The sequence below is a fragment of the Rhinolophus sinicus genome, linkage group LG07, assembly GCF_036562045.2.
Source record: "Rhinolophus sinicus isolate RSC01 linkage group LG07, ASM3656204v1, whole genome shotgun sequence".
Taxonomy (NCBI): Eukaryota; Metazoa; Chordata; class Mammalia; order Chiroptera; family Rhinolophidae; genus Rhinolophus; species Rhinolophus sinicus.
The window spans coordinates 111,738,840-111,756,039 of NC_133757.1; the positions used below are offsets into that span (position 1 = coordinate 111,738,840).

Genomic DNA, 17,200 nt, shown 5'->3' on the forward strand with positions numbered 1-17,200 from the left:
ACAAGACTTGTTCACTGTGTACCTATCTTGAGAAACCAAAGCCCGAATTCGTACTGTTCCTCTGACTTAGTGGTGACTATCAACAAAATCATCCCCTTCCCTGTGACAAGGTTTATCAAATAGAAGGTGATAAGAGTATTTTGATGTACTCAGTTATAGGAATCCAGGAAAAATGTATAGGTTTTCATATACCTGAATAGGGTCCCAAATGAACAATACAGTGTTCCATTTATTGCCTTTTTACATAATTCCTTGCAATTCTTTAATAATATACATTTTGCAATATTCTTCTCATCTTACTTTTTCTGCAACATCAATTTGTATGCGTATTTAGGGTAACTAAGTGCCCGTATTTACCAGCAGAGTGCCATATTATGCCGGTTGTCCCAGCATTGTTTAATAATGCCCTCTACCTCCTTCCCTCCCAGAATTCTCCCTGGTTGAATGATAAATGATCTGGTCATCCTTCCTAGGACCCATCTTCCTAGGGAGCCAAGTTGCTTTAGATCACCAACTTCTGCCAACATACACAGATACATCCAAACATGCGTTCTAACACCCTATTGTGTAGCCATTGTCACAATATATAGGTTTTAACATTTAAAACGAAATCTCTGTTCTGCTTTAGCCTGAAGTTTTATAAATAGAAAAGTCAAACAGTTTTTCAAGCTTGTTCATACTGATTGTGCCTGCACAATCAGCTGGCATGCAAGTTTCAGTAGAGTTGTAATCATTCTGACATGTAATTTTATCTTTGGGAACTTTTATCAGTTATCTGAAATTTTAGCTTAGATTCTTTTAATCAAAAATTATGTCAAATGAAAGAACTAAGATAAAAATTACATAGATTGGCCCAAGACATTTAGGAACTCTTTGTATGCTGAGTGTCTGTTAGTGGTTTGAACAAAACATGTAATGGTTTTCGAAATCATCAAATCTTTATTACTTGTTGATACCAGAGTATCAACAAGAAATAAAGAAGCTAAAATACTTAAAAGCTATCTGACAACCAACATAATTTTTCTCTAATGTCCAATATGAAGAAACTTTTATGATACAGTAAAAACTTTATATATTTTGAAGTAGAATGGAACAGAATTGCAGCTTTACTACTTTTTATCTGACTTTAAGCCTGTTATTTAATTTTTCTAAGCAGTGTTCTTCTTTTCCTGATTAAGTGGATTAGAGTATGTAAAATATCTAGACTGAACAGTAAGAGTTTCTGTGATACATATGGCCTTTGCCATCATTATAAAAAAAATGGATGTCAGTTTTATCAGGGCTGTTAGAATTGATAAAAGTGATCAGTTAACAGCCTATTAAGAAACAAAGAAATCTTGAACTAAGGAAGGGGCCAGATTTAGAGGAAAGATGATTTAGAAAGGCATTATGGAAAAATCACCATATGCGAGTACTTAATGACTGACAGAATGAGGAAACAGGAGAAAAGGATGACCTGGGGTTACAGCCATGGATAAATAGCAGTATAATAAAATCACAGGTAGTTTGTTGGGGCTAAATTGATAAGAATTTATGTTTAAATATGCATTCAAATATTTGGTGGTGATCCTTAAAATATTTCTACCAAACAAAGATGAATTATTATCTAAGTGGCCTTTTAGTTCATATTAATTTCTTGAAATGACAGAACCATTTACAATTTGCTGGGTTTTTTGTGTTGTTTTGTTTTGTTTTTTTTCATTTGTTTTTTTCCAAGGTACTATCTGAAAAATAGACTAGAGTGAGCTGGGATGAAAACAATGCATTTAGTTTCCGTTTCTCCAATTTGAAAGGAAGAAACTGTCAACTAAAAGAAAGAAATTTAGAAAGCAAACAAAATTTCTCCTAATTGGTTTGGTTTGGGATATTGATCAATTTCCAGGGCTGCCATAACAAAGCATCACAAACTGGGTGGCTTAAACAACAGAAGCTTACTGTCTTACAGTCTCGAAGCCAGAAGTGTGAATCAAAGTGTTGGCAGAGCCAAGCACCCTCTGGACCCTATAGGGAAATCCTTCCTTGCTTCTTCCCAGCTTCTGAGTGTCTGCTGGCAATCTTTGGTTTGCTTTGGTTGGAGCATCACACTGATCCTTCATCTTCACAGGATCTTCCCCTGTGTGTCTTTACATCATCTTCCCTGTGTGTGTGTCTGTCTGTGTCCAAAAGACACCAGTCATATTGGATTAGGACCCATCTGAATGGTCTGATTTCAACTTGATTACATCTGTAAAGAGCCTATGTCCAAATAAGGTCAGATTCTCAGATGTCTTTCTCAGGGAGACACAGTTCAACCTATAATAGGATATATGAAGGATTTTTTTTTTTTTAATTTGTGATAACAAATATCAAGGAGAAGAGAGACAAACAAGATTTTGATGTTATAGAACTAAGGTACAACTTATAAACTAGAGGATTTTTGACATAGTAGTTTTCAGAAAGACGGGTTCCTCTCTTTGAAGACCTAAGGAGGAAATGTGGGAAAGGACTAGATATCTTAACAGCCAAGAATTAATGTGAAGGTACTGAATTCTATTGCACACTGATTTTTCCCCCAAGGCTACTCATGTAGATCATGTATACAGATCATATTCACAACACTAAATAGCGATTTATGTATTTTAAAAATATTTATGTTTTTACAATAAGTTTGAAAGTTATTACCTGAATTCAGGATTCAGATAACATAGGTATTTATAGACTAGATCACCAACTAAATGTTATAATAGACATTGGAAGCTTGACTGAATTTTTAGGGCTTACCACCAATTTCTTTGACTTTGACCAAGGTAACCTCTCAGAGCGTTTGTTTACTTATTTGCAAAATAAAAGAGTTAAAAGTTGTAGATGGTTGTCAATCAAATTTTCTACTTGCTTATATAACATATATTTAGCAGATTTTGAATTGCAGTTACATTTATTAAAGATCCATGGTTACTGATTTAAATGTTTAGCTGAATTACAAACATTTTGCAAGGTAATGATGCAAGTAAGATTGGCCAAGTCTTGGTATTTCACTGGTGAGTTATTTGGATATAGTCTACATTTATTTTAATCCGTACTATTAGTAAAATTGCATCTATTCACGTTTGATTAATATGCCTGCTATATTTGGAGAGGCAGCTTTGCAAACAATGGCAGGCAGATTTACCAAATACAAGGCTAATGTCTAGCTCTTGAAACAAGTAACTGAGCAGAACTAATGTTGTCATGTCTCATACTGACAAATGAAATTACCTCCATTTAACTACGGGTGCCCCCAGACCCATTAAGTTAATTCTTCATCCTTATTCATTACTTAAAGTAAATGCAACAAATAGATTGTCCACCACAATACACATCTTATACAGCCGTGACAATAACAAAAACAAACCCTGAAATGAAGAGTAAAATTTCCCGCTTCAATGCATCTCAGTCAATTTTATTTTCTTGGAAAAGCAGTTGTGTGTACTATAAAATAAGGATTTTTGTGATATTATAATATTCTGTTTAAGTTATTTTATCTATTATAGATACATAATAGCATATTATAGCACATAGGGAAAAAAGAGAGACAGAGGGAGAGAGGGGGAGGAAGGAAGGAAAGAAAAAAAGTGAAAGAAAGAACCTATTATATGATATCGTAAAACTGTAGTTGGAAAATCAGGTCCATCAGCCAGAATTTTCTGTGTGACTCTGGATGAATCAGCTGACCTCTCTGCCTCTTAGTCTCCTAATCCCTGCACTGAAGGAAGGAGCAAACAAGAGGAACTATTCAGAGCTCCCTGATTTCTGCATCTCAAGAGTCTGGATGTATCACATCATCAATCAAGCATAATTATCTTTAGAGATGTTTAATGATGATGCCAAATTGCGTGGACTATTTTGAAGCAGATTTCCCTTAAAAATCCCTGTGGTCTTGTGATTCATGTCAAAGACGTAGTGTGGCCCATTTTGAAGTCAGGGATTAGGCTGAAATTGATCCTTGAAATGAGATCAGCATGCCTACATTGTTTTTATTAACACTATTTTTATAGTTGTAGGAATTTTAAAGAGATCTTCTGGGAAAAAAATAGACTTATTATCTCATTTCTATTATTAAATGGCTTTTAAAAGGCTATGAGGCAGCCCTGTTATTAAATTTCAAACCAATCTAGTATCTTTAGCTTGATGAGACTCAACTTGAATTCCACTTCCCTTTTATATTGTATACTATGCCATTTTCACAAAACCAAGGACACTTTCTGATGTATAAAACATCAAAGAAAGAAGACACACATATTATATTTTTTAAGAAAGAAAAAAATTTATTTTAGCTTTTCTTGCTGAATTTTCTATAAAATAAAATGCCCATCTAGATTTTTACAATTGTTCCTTACTACCAAAAATCTGAAAGCTTTTAATATGTACAGTTAAGGGCTATTCATATCACAAATATACCTAATTTAAAGAGCAGGGTAAAACGGGAAGAATTCTTTAAATGAGACAAACATTACTGATCAGACTATTATCTTAGAATTTTAAATTTTTTATTGAAAAAAAAAAATTTGTATATCTCCTCTCTCCTAGAGGAAAACAATCAATTGCAGTTAATTCTAACTAAATTTAAAGGAGTAAAACTGCTCCAGCCAAGAATGGACAAGGTACTTTAAATACATGCATACAATTCTTCATTAACTAAACTAAGAAACAGGATATCCCATGGTGCATAGATCCATCTACTATTTTTGTAGGTGTTAATTGCAAGTGAAATTCAAAGCTGAAAGGGCCAAAGAGATAGCTGTTCTAATATAGTAATATTGATAACTAATAATTATAAAATAACAATTGCAAAATATTAAAACTCCATGGAGTATTCTATTGAGTTATAGGAGTTCATGCCATATTTTGGAGATTAACCCCTCATTAGACATATGGTTTGCAAATGTTTTCTCCTATTCTGTATGTTGACTTTCCTTAGCTATGCAGAAACTTTTTAGTGTGATGTAGTCACACTTGTTTATTTTTATTTTTGTTGCTTGTGCTTTTAGTGTAATACCTATGAAATCACTATTAAGACCAATATTATGAAAACATTTTCCCTATGTTTTTTCCTGAGTGTTTTGCAGTTTTAGGTCTTTTGTTTAAGTCTTTAATGCATTTTGAATTGACTTTTGTGCATGCTGTAAGAGAAGGGTCTACTTTCATTCTTTTCATGTATATAATCAAAAGTTCTCTATTCTTTTATTGAATAGGATTCATAGATGAGTATATAGTTGTCTTCATCCCCTGGAGATATGTATATTCTAGATTCCATTTTTTTTTTTTTTTCTGGATAGTGTATCTAAACTTATTCTTCAATGAAGAATAGTAATTTCCTACATAATCTAAAGACAAATAAGAAACACTGAATTCAGACTCAAAATATTTGTTTATTAACATTTATTGAGCACCTACCACCTGCATGACATTGAGATAGTTGAGTGTTCTTTATTCACGTTTGAACTATTTGAGGAGAAATATAAATATTGAAGCTGTGTTTTGTGCAGTGTGACTGCGTGGCCACCCACGTAGGAGAAGCAATCTACTACGCTGTAGATGCAGGGAGGCTAAAATGGAGGCAGAAATCATCCTGACAGGCAACGAGGAAGGTCAGTATTAGCGTAAAGATAGTTCACGGTGATAAGAGAGAATGAAATTTTAGTAGCAGAGTTGTTAGAACTGATCAGATAAAATGTTGAGGGAAAGAGAGGAATTGAAAACGATCTTGAGAATTTTTGTCTGGAAGATTTTTAAGGAATGTGATGGAAGAGCAGTTTAAAAGAGAACAAGTTAAGTTTAACAGCGTGTTGACATTCAGTTAGGAATTGGATTATTTAGTGTGGAAGAGGTCAGAACTAGCCAGAGATGGGTATTTTATAGGCTTCAGTAAAAATGTAGTGTCAAAACCCTAAAAGGGATGAGTTCGTAAATAGAAAGGAGAATGGAAATAAGTAAAAGTCCCAACTTTGGATATGTAAGAGCTTGTTCATAACTTTGGAAGTTTTTTACATAGATAGATTCAAGGATCACAAACTCCTACATTTAGATTTAAAAATAAATAATCAGCTCTTTATTATGAGAAGTGGAGAGTATTTGAGCAACGTGCTACTCTTTCTTTACCTGCCACTTCAGAGTTTCTTGTTTCCTTCATAGATGACTAGAATTCCCAAGAGCAGTGAGGTGAAAAAAGAAAGAGAAAGTTTCTGTGCCTCGAAAATGTTGAAACTAGATAGATTCACCATGAATCTAACAAAGTTTACGTTCAGCGCCCTTCATGTGCGTGGGCCTCTTAAAACACCCTGGGAAGGGCCTGAGCCACATATCCATGGTCAGACAGTTTTGCAAAAGTGTGATATTTGAACCTCCAATTAAGAATGCTTTCTCTTTCCACTCAGATTTCCCCTTCCTTCCTTCTTCTTCTTTTGCTGGGTAGGGTTGGAGAGACCACAAACATTTTGGATTCAGCGAATCTAAGACTTTTTTTTTTTAATTGAGTTAGGAATGCATTTAGTTTGGTCTTAGTGGGACATATGTATAGTTTTTAGTCCCTTTGGTCTATTGTTGGTATTACTGGTCACCCAGGTTTTAGCAGAAATGCAGCTTATTTCCCTGCAGTGTCATGATGATTTCCCTTTTTGCATTTAGTTTAAATTAACATAGGAATTGATTGGTTCAGAAAATTTAAACCAATTTTCTGAACCAATCAATTCCTCAGGATCACTTTCCTATTCAGACTGAAAAGTTTACTTTTGCTTCTCGAAAGTTAAAATACTGCCTTTCTTTGCTTAGTTGATGGGATTGCTTCTTATAGAAAAATAATCATAGATAATACTTTCTGAATGCTTATCACTTTTAAATACTTTCAACTTCATTTTATAGCTGAGGAAACTAAGGTATAGAGAGGTTAAGTGATTTGCCCAATGCCACGCAATTTCTAGGTGGCCATGGACTAAAGATCCATGTAAGTCACCTACGCCATTGCTATCCATCCTTCCAGTAGAATTCATGAAGACCTTGGGTGTAAGGTCTTTGGACTTTAAACAAAGTAGGTAATTTCTCAAGGTCTTCAAGTTTCTCGTCAGATAAATGAAGATGGGCTAGAAGTTAGCGTTGTTGACCTTTGGGCGATCTCATGAGCAGTTGAGAAAGCTGTGACCCCTTTCCGTGAAGTAGGACAGATGCACTCATACAATTTGTATAGCTTCATGGATACCCTGAAACCTTTTTCTTAGCCCTAGGTTAAAATCTCCTGCACAAAAAAAATCTTTAAATTTTGTACAAGTCCAACATTTTGCTATTTTAAGAAAAGCTGACTGCAAGTTTATTAGTGACTTTTTAAAAGTGCAAGAGATTACTATTCCAGCAATATATTGGGTGATTGTTCAGTATCTGCCTCATTGATGGGTGGTTTGGGTTGTATTCTGCTTTTTTTGTGACCTTGAGTCCTCTGAATGCTACTGAGGTCTTTCACTTGTAGACTTTCTGTATTGAGAAAAATAGTACAGGCACATTTAGATTGAAGCACTATGGTGAAGTTATGGTGTTTACCTGAAGCTAATAAAATAATTTATTTTCCCTATAAATCAGATCTTAAAAACAGCCAATGTGTCAATACCAAAATCAATTTGAAAAGGATCTACTGCAAAATTAGGTTTCTCAAATAAAATGTAGTTGAATAAGAGGGCATTCACTCTGCCTTCCCTCTTGTAGGGATACTTTTTATTAGAATGTAAAAATGATAGCTTGTTTTGAAGGCGTAAACTTAATTTGTAGGAAACTTGATGACTTTCAAGCTCAAAGGATTGAATTTCAATTTAAATGTATGGATTTTTTGTTAAAAAACAAAGTATCTTGCTGGAAAATAGATCAAGAGACATTTTGTGTATTCTTTTTTATGCCACCTAAGGAAATTGCAAAAGCATGCATTAAAATTGTGTAAGATTTAGTATACATAGGCAGGAAACTGTTCTATGTAGATTTTTTTTTTTAAATGCACTAGTACTTTTCTGCCCTTGAACCAAAATGCATTAATATGTTGGTTCTTTTCTCTGTAAATTTCAGTAAAAGATTGTTCATTATTGTTGAATTTCAATCTGATTGCAAATTAAATGATGCAAAACTCAATAAAGTAAAATACACAAAAGACCAATTAACATGTTATCTCAGTAAGTATACGGAAGAATGAGAGAACATCCTGTTCTACACAGTAGCATATAATTAAGATGTAGTCATAAATCAAGGAACTATTATAACTTGTTTAGGTGCACAGGTGGCTTTTAAGATGACTGATTAGCTCCTCTTGCCCCCTTGAGATGTGAGTTCATAGTTATTCCTGAAAAATTACGCAGAATAATGCCTCCAACTTCAGACACTGTGGATGCTCCAGTGCAAACAGTGTGCTCGAGAGGAATGTTTGCAAAGTGTTCAACTCCTTGTCCGTTTCTATTCCAGATGCTCTCTACGATGTCATCACTGTGGGAGCCCCAGCTGCCCATTTTCAGGGATTTAAAAATGGTGGTCTTCGGAAACTACTCCACAGATTTGAAACCGAAAGAAGAAAGTAAGTGACGACAGGACACATTAATGATATGATCTTCCCTTCGGGGAGTTTGTAGGCACGATTAGAAGAAAAAAGCTTGGTCTGTCACAATGAATAGTCCTTGCATCTCAACCCACATAATAACTTCAAGTTGTTGAATTTCCCAGAAATATTTGAGCCGGAATTAAATTAGAATAGATGAGATGCCTGAATATGCTGCTTATAGAGGGGCACTGTGCTGGCAAAAAAATATTTTCTGGAAACCAAGCTACAAAAAAATAGGTAGTGTTCTAGTATCACCTATTGCTGATTCAGAGGGATGATGTTCAGATAGAGATTTAGCAGCAGACATACTGTAACTGTAAAGCCAAAGACACTTAATGGTTATCATGAGTTCTAATATATGACTCTGACCCTCCTTGTGATTCCTACCATGGTCAGAGGCAAGGCTCATCACTGCCGTCACTTGATCGTGCCATTTGAAAAAGAGACATCAGTACAGAATTCTTTGAGTTAAGCGACGAGATTAAAAGGGAAAACGTTCTATTCCTTAGGGAATAGGCATGACACAAAACCCCAAGTACTATGACTGTTATTTATAATTTTGATATACTCTCTCAATTTTTTGTTTGTTTGTTTCTGCCTACTTTAAAATATTGCATCAGCAGTTTATCCCCCATGTACCAACCAATTACGTTTATCCTGTAATATCCTCTGGCTATGACTACACTCGTGTGAACCATAGAGTCTTATCCAGGTATGAAGGGTAACTTTACATTTTTTTTTTTCAAGTAGTTACTCTTCTTAGATCAAGAACCCACATTTTGAAAGTTAGGGGTAAATCATTATTCTGTAGTCATAGTTGGTTTAGTAGTAGTATTAGAAAATCTGAATAACAAAACTAGAACTTTTCTTTTAATGTTTTATCACATTATCACATAAAGCATTTGTTATTAGATGTCTAGATGTTCAAGACCAAATCATTAAAAGAAAGTTAGAATTGAATAACTGATACACTGCTATATAAATATATAAGCTAACAATGCATATTTATTTTTCTGTCTTGTTTTAAAGAAATTGACTTTGGTAGAATACTATTGACTCAGCTAAAGTCCCTATTCAGATTTTTCCAGATGTTTAGGTGGTTGTGGTTTTTATTTATTCTCTTTTTTGTGGTTTGAGAAGATATATAATTCTGCAAAATGGTATCACAGGTGTAGATTAAAGTAACCATGATCATAATCATCATAAAGAATTGATCCATTACCACAAAGAAAGTTCTTCAGGTCATTCTCAATAGTCACATCTTTCCCCCAAACCCTTCTGCTGCAGAAAGCTGTTGTGTTGCCTTATTATTGCCACAGGAAGTGGCAGTCAGAATTCCAACCAGGGGCTCTGAGGGGTGAGGCACCTCCTATTGAATTTATGGGGTCTGGGAATCAGCTCAGTCACAGACCTCATGGGAAAGGGATGCCATCTTCTTTCCTGAAATGGAATGGGTGTATACTATAGGTTTCTGCACATGAGCTCTACAAGGGGTGGTGTCCCCACTGACCCCCTGATGCACCCTCCTTTGAGTAGGAAAGGGACACTGCTGTTTTTGTGATATTCACTCAAAACAGAATAACCAGATATGATTAAAAGTTTTCTGTTCTGTTAGGGCACCCTTTTACTAGTCCTTTGCCTTTTCTGAGGTACTACTGTTAACCAGCATTTTACTGTATTAAGGACTTCTCTAGCAGCCAAGTTGGGATATATATAGGTGACAAGAAAAAAAAATGGAACTCATTGTCATTAAGGACTGAGACTCCTAGCCAATCTGCCTTCTTTTCTCTACTTCTTAGATCATCTGATAAATGACTTACATGTTGTATCTAGAACGTGTGTGTGTGTGTGTGTGTGTGTGTGATTAGCAGAAGTAAAATAGATTGTGTTAACTCCATCTTGTCTGAACTGGAAGTCTCTACACTCAGAATTCACTTAATCTATTTGTTTGCTCAATTAAATTTTAAAGGGCATAATACAATTAGAAGACTGAAAACTATTCACAGGGCACATAGACTCCTTGAGCATATAACACATCGGTATGTGAAACATGGATCCTATCTTGTCATTTCGTAAGATGTCAGTATATGCTCCTGGCATATACTGTTAAGTTAAGTTGTGTGGTTAGACTGTGAGTAAAATTCCTTGAGTTTTAAATATCTGCATGAATATCTGAATTCTTCAGTGTTTTCTATTTAGATATTTATATACACACAGAGAGACACACAGCTGTAGGTTCAAATTTACAATAGAGAGAAAAGTGTGTCCGATACTTGTAAACATTGATTTGCTTCAGGTTTTCATATGTTATATATATCCTATTGCTTTATTGATAACTTTATTGATAAAATGCAATACTTTTTTAATTAGAAAAATAAGTTGGTGTGGATGTTAAAAGAACGCTCCATAGGGCAATGGTATGGGACAAATAGGGCTTGCTGAAGCAATTCACAGATGAGCATGGTATCAGCCTGTCTATCAAGTTAACAGATGATCTGAGCAAAGATTTCATGCCTGGAGTGATATCACACTATGCAAATCATTTTTATGCAAGCTTTTTGAGCCACAAATATCTCATGTGTTGCTCAAGAGCAGTCATATAGAAGTAATATGACTGTATGAAATGAGTAACTTACACGTACACATTTACATTTGGCAGTGCAGAAAATCACGTAGGTAAAGGAAATTTTCTTTGCCTCTTTTTTCGTTTGTAGCCCCCCCAAAAGATAGCCAAATCTCTTAGGCCAGTTTTTGGGGGAGACTACCACAGCCATTGTACTTCTTCACCTTAATTTATTTTCTTCTCAGCTAAGCTAGTGAAATTCTGTTATCTGAGAACAGATGTAATTTATGTGTCTGTTCCTTAGTAATCTATTGTTTGATGAATGCACTGACCACATAATGAAAAGGATTTTAACATAAGAAAAGCTTGCTTAGAGGATTCACAAAGTGTAATTCAGATCACAACAAAACTTATTTTAGAAGCTACAAGATAATTAATATAGAAGACTGATTATTTTAAAGCACAAATATCTGAGTACATTACTCCCCTGTTCAGAAACCATCAAGGAGTCCGTGCTCATCCACGGGACATTCAAAGCGTCTGTGATCTCACCCCATCAGCTTTCTCTTTTCATCACCTCCTTCTCCTGTAGATGTTCACTGGAGGCTGTAAAACTGTTTCTTGAAAGGGCTTCACACTTTTCCATCTCTTCCCCTTTCCACACTCTGTTCCCTTTCACAGGAAATTCTTCTGTTGTCATCTCCCCACTATTTTCATTTCTTTCTGTCAAAACCATATATATAATCCTATTCAAAAATTTTCACATGGTCCATCCTAAGATCCCACACTCTCCATTATGTCTTCCTGATTTCTCAAGTTGATGTGACTCTCTGTCCTAATATTTTATTTTTATTTCTCTTAAAGCCATATTAGGTCACAATTGCAGTGTCTTAGGTTTGTTCTTGTTCGATATTTCCATAACAATTTGTGATATCCATGAGTGAAAGATGACGTTCTCTTGAACTGTGGATCTTCTGGAGTGTTCCACAGAATACTTAGCATACAAGCATTCCATAGATCAAATTTAACAGGCATTGGAATTCACAGATGAATCAGATATACTCTCCGATTTAAAGTACTGAAAACTCCGGTGATAAAGTTTCACAAGTTCTCATAATATAATAAAATCAATATATAGAGCAGGGATTCTCAACCTTGGTTGCAGATTAGAATCACCTTTGAAGCTTTAAAACATTTTATCTGTGCCAGGATATCACCTGAGACAAATTAAGTGAAAGTCCTGGGAATGGAGCCCAGGACTTGGTATGTTTTAAAAGCTTCCTGGGTGAGACTAATGTATAGATCGCTAGGGTTGAGAACCACTGACATAGATGTAAGTGACTAGTTCTAGGAGCAGATAGATGAATGTGTGGAGAACAGAAACAGGAATAGTGACACAGATGCGTTGAATTTGAAAAATGTATAGAACATCAATTGGTATGTATCAGGAGAAAAGAAAATCTATGTAAAGGGATATTTGCTGAAATGAAGAAAAGTGTTACAACTCGCCTACTGGAAATTTTTGTATAAAGAATCTCAAACTCATTAAACAGTTGCAAAATGAAACGAAAGATGGGAGTAAAGCTATAAGAAGTTTGATCTGGGAAAATTGGGACCTGAGTAACATCTAAACAAATAAAATTGAGCATGTTATAGAGGCTTTTATGCTGTAAAGATGAGCCTTTTCTAGGAGAATCCACCCCCTAATTACATGTATATTTTATTTAAAGACCAAGACGTTTGTAACCCATGTATTTATCTGTTACATTGAACATCTGGAGTCAGTGAATTTCCTATGACAGTATTTGAAAGCTTCTGAATTTCTTCCTCAAATTATTTCTTCCTCTTTTACTTTTGGTATTATTTAAAAGGAAGTGGAAAATTACCACAACACTTGTTTTACCTGCTTTTATCATTTTCAAATTTCAGCAGGAACTTCAATTCATCCAGACCTTTCACTGAGTAGGATCATGACCTCAAAGCATAGCCCTTACATTAAGATAAAAAGGCACCTCATGAAAGCCAAGAATCTTTGCAGAGGAAAAAAAATAGCCAATGAGAGACAGTGTTAACTCCTCCTTGGGAATATTAATTCCCTGTGATCTGCCTATTCATTTGGAACAAACTCAGAACTGACTCCCTGCAAAGGATCCTAAGATCACATGCCTGCCTTCAATATCCACCCTGGTTTTACCACCTACCCCCACCCCATTCTGTTCAGATGACAATCATCAACATTCACTACCCCACAATTTCAAGTGAAATCAGAAAGAAAAAACCATTTGGAAAAGACATAAAGAAAATGAACTAAAATTTTACTAATAGAAATATTTTAGGCTGTCCTTGAACCTGTAAGAACTTGAGTCTATACTAGAATTTAGGGGAATTTTCTGAAGGTAAGTAAACCAATCATACAGAGTTGAACAGACCAGTCCTACCTTTTATGAGATCAGTGGTTACACAATCACATGGCGAAAACTCTAAGGCATGTTTTCCTTACTGTTGTAAGGAGAAATACAAGTTTATATTTCCTCATTCTCTATTATAAATATGAGCCTTCGTAGATAAAAGGGAAAAATATTGCATCAGGGAGCACTCTGTAGCCTTCAGTGTAGCAGGCAGCCAGTAAACCACAAATGGAAGAACCAGATGCGAAACCTTTGAAATATATTCTTCTGATAGAATCACTAACCACTGCTCAAGCTGGGGGAGATGAAACATAAGTTAACATTTTTATTTAGTAATATAGTGCTAACGTATCTAAGCAAAACCGTCAGAGTTTTTCAATATTTCCCTTTATATACTCTGTTCAGTAACATGTGAGCAAACTAGGAAGTAGTTACAAATATATTTGTTTAAAAATCTTCACTTTCATGCTTAAAACTAAAGAGTTTTTTGTTTTGTTTTGTTTTTTATGAAAGAGAATGAGTGATTCAAATACGTTTAGTGAAAGCAATGAGACTGCATCTATAATTTGATTTTGAGGGAGCCAAATTTTTTTTTTTTTTTCCTACTTGGAGGGCTTTCTCTGTCTCTAGCCTGATCTCTAGATTTCTCTCAGAAACTTGGCAGAGCAGTTTAATCTGAGATCATGTCATATATCTTTTCAGTAGAAATATGTTTGATTTTTCAGTGGTATATATATTTAATAAATACTCTATTGATCATTTTCCAATTTTGCAAATATGTTTATAAGATAATGTAGAAAAGTCAAACAAAGAGACTAAAATGACTCCTGATCCTCCTCATCAACAAGACCATTACTGGTGGAGTCCTGGTTCAGTCTCTCCTAGTTTGTTTTTCCATTTAGAATCTACACTTTTATTATTTTTTCTTATAAATTCAAAAATTTTAAATAGCTTAACACAACTAATTCTTCAAAGTATATAAATCGGGTGTGTTCCATTAAAAAATATCTGTGTTTGTGGTCCTTTGAAAGTCTCAATACATACACCCAAACTCGTGTATAAAAACATCCGTCTTATAGCTAAAAATTTACGTCCCACTCACATTCAGATACATTCTCTTTCCTTTTGAAAAACACTTTATATCACACATAAAAAAAGTATCCCTCAGACTGATGGATATAAGCATAAGTATAAATAAAAGCCCTGTCCATTCTGTTCTTTTTTCTCTTTTAAACTATGTTCAGTAGCTAACAATATGTCATTTTCAGGGAAATAGAAATTTAAATCTCTGTGTAGATTATAATTTGATTCCCTGGAGGTACATTTTTTTCTTCCTGAGTCATTTTCTCCTCGGAGGCTCTTAGCTCTCAGCTCAGTTCATATTTGAGCAAATACACAGCTAGGTCTGCCAGGCTGTGTACCCGGCTGCCAGTTTGTGTGAGCACGACACTGCATGCAGTTCCATGTACACAACAGCAAATCTTCGAGAATAAGTGGGTTTTAGCTCTTATACACCTATAGCTCAGAGTAGGGAGAGAGGAAAATGTTTGTAATTAAATAGTCATGTTGAGACTCAGGTATACTGTTTAAATGGTGTTCAGGCTTTCAAAGCACTGAACTGAATGTGATACAAAGGAATGGAAGGGTTTTGGCTAAGTTACATATGATCCTTAATGATTTTGTAATGCAGCTTTTCTCCTTCTTCATTCCCTTTTTAACTACACAAATAAAATGTGCTTGTAGCATACAAATTAAAGGAATAAAAGCAGATCAAGTGAAAAGCCTGCCTTCCCATTCTCCCTCCCCAGAATAAACCAGTTGGAATAGCTGAATATATTTCCCTGAGCAATTTTTTTTTCTAGGTATTCAACCATTTGAGTTTTCAGTGGTTATGACTATTAATCCACAAACTCAGGTCATGGGAATGTAATGTTCTTGACTTTCCTATAGCTCAGTTTAATTTTTCTGGCCCCCATTTTGGGGCAAGGCAGAAACTTTTATCTCAGAAAATTCATAGACTCTACTCCCTGTGTGGATTAAATCCTGGCTTGGCCACTTACTGGCTTTGGGATCTTAGTCAAATTACCTCCCCTCTCTGTACCTTAGTTTCCTCATTTGTAGCATGGAAATATTACTTACCTCATAGGGTTGTTCTGAAGATTTAACGACTTCATATACATCAAAAATTTTCTAAAGCTACCGGAAACATAATGAAAGCTTAATAGATATTAGCTATCATTTATGCAAACTATGGAAACAAGTATATTTTCACTCAAAAACATTTTGACAACTTTTAATTTCAATATATGTAGACCTAATTTTTTTCCAAAAGCTAAGCAGGATTTTATTGATTGAATAATTATCTGATCAGTATAATATTGATGATCATTTACATTGTTTCTATTTTTTTGTTACAACCACCTGTGTTTGCAAGGCACACCCTTATTCTTATGTCCCTGCAAATTTGTTTCTTTCTGATAAATTCTTAAAGGCGGAATTTCTTAGTTGAGGTTGTTCAATTTTAGAGATGCTACCGTATTATCCGTCAAAAAAAGTGGTACCAATGTGTGTAAGATGCCTAATAGCCCACAAATTCTTGAGCACAGTGCTTTAGCTACCACTCTGTGTTAAGCCCAGGTATGGCTCATGGGATCCAGACACATATTTACAACCATCTAGCAAAAAGCTCCCCATTAATGGTATCATCCAAACACTTCAAAGTCAACACATTATGTCATCTTTCATTCCCTTACCCTCACACCTCTCTTTAGGATTCTTTTTCTTAACAAAAGTCGCAGCCATTCACCCAGATGTTCAATTTAGACACTAGAAAATGTGGTAACTTTTCTTCCCTTGCTTCCACTTCCAAAAAAAAAAAATCAGTTCTGTCAGTTCTACCTTCCTATTTCTCAGGAAATCTTTTGTTTCAATAATGAATTATGGCTTAGGCTAACCCTAACCCTTAGCAGCACCATCTTTTAAATGTCTACACCAAATCTCTTAATCATTCTCTCCGAGCTGGCTCTCATCCAAACCATTTTTCTCACCTTGGTTAGAATAATATTTCTAAAAGGCAGATCCAATCTAGTGATTTCATAATTTCAAACACTTTCAGCTGCCTCTTCCCTGGAGTATAAAGTCCAAGGTACATAATATATTCATATGTACTCTGACCCTGATGTCTTCTCCAGCTTCGTCTCACTGCTCACACCATCATCTCTTCCTCTCACACCACCCTCCATAGTGAACCAAACTGAACTTCCTCAGTTTTAGTTCTGCCCACAGCCTTCTCCGAGTCCTTGGCTAGACCACATCTGCTTTTGCCTCTGGAGTACATGCATCCCTACGGGTCTGTCTGCCCCTCCAGACTGTGTGTAGTGTGAGGTATGGGCTGGGTCTACCTGGGTTACCACAGTATCCCCAGGAAGTAACTGGAGAAGTGTTTGTTGAGCTACTAAGTATCTGAGGGAGAGAATGAAAGCAGTGGAAGGATTGCTTGTCATGGGAGAATCACCTCCCTGCCTGAGGAGACCAGTGTGACTGAATTAGGTAACAGAAATATAGGGAATGTTTGCGAAATTAGTAAATAGGCATTTGTTGAAAATGTCTTATAGGCTTTAAAAACAGCCATTTATCAGGTACTAGAAT

General features: G+C 35.2%; 1 protein-coding gene across 9 annotated transcripts in view; it reads left to right on the forward strand.

The window, feature by feature from the left end:
- Positions 1-17,200, forward strand: part of INPP4B (inositol polyphosphate-4-phosphatase type II B) — a 609,854-nt gene that overhangs the window by 479,766 nt on the left and 112,888 nt on the right. For all 9 annotated transcript variants that reach the window (XM_074338474.1, XM_074338478.1, XM_019730779.2 and 6 more), the window contains one exon: positions 8,449-8,557. In XM_074338474.1, coding sequence (XP_074194575.1) covers positions 8,449-8,557 — 109 coding nt within the window. The remainder of the gene's footprint in view (positions 1-8,448; positions 8,558-17,200) is intronic.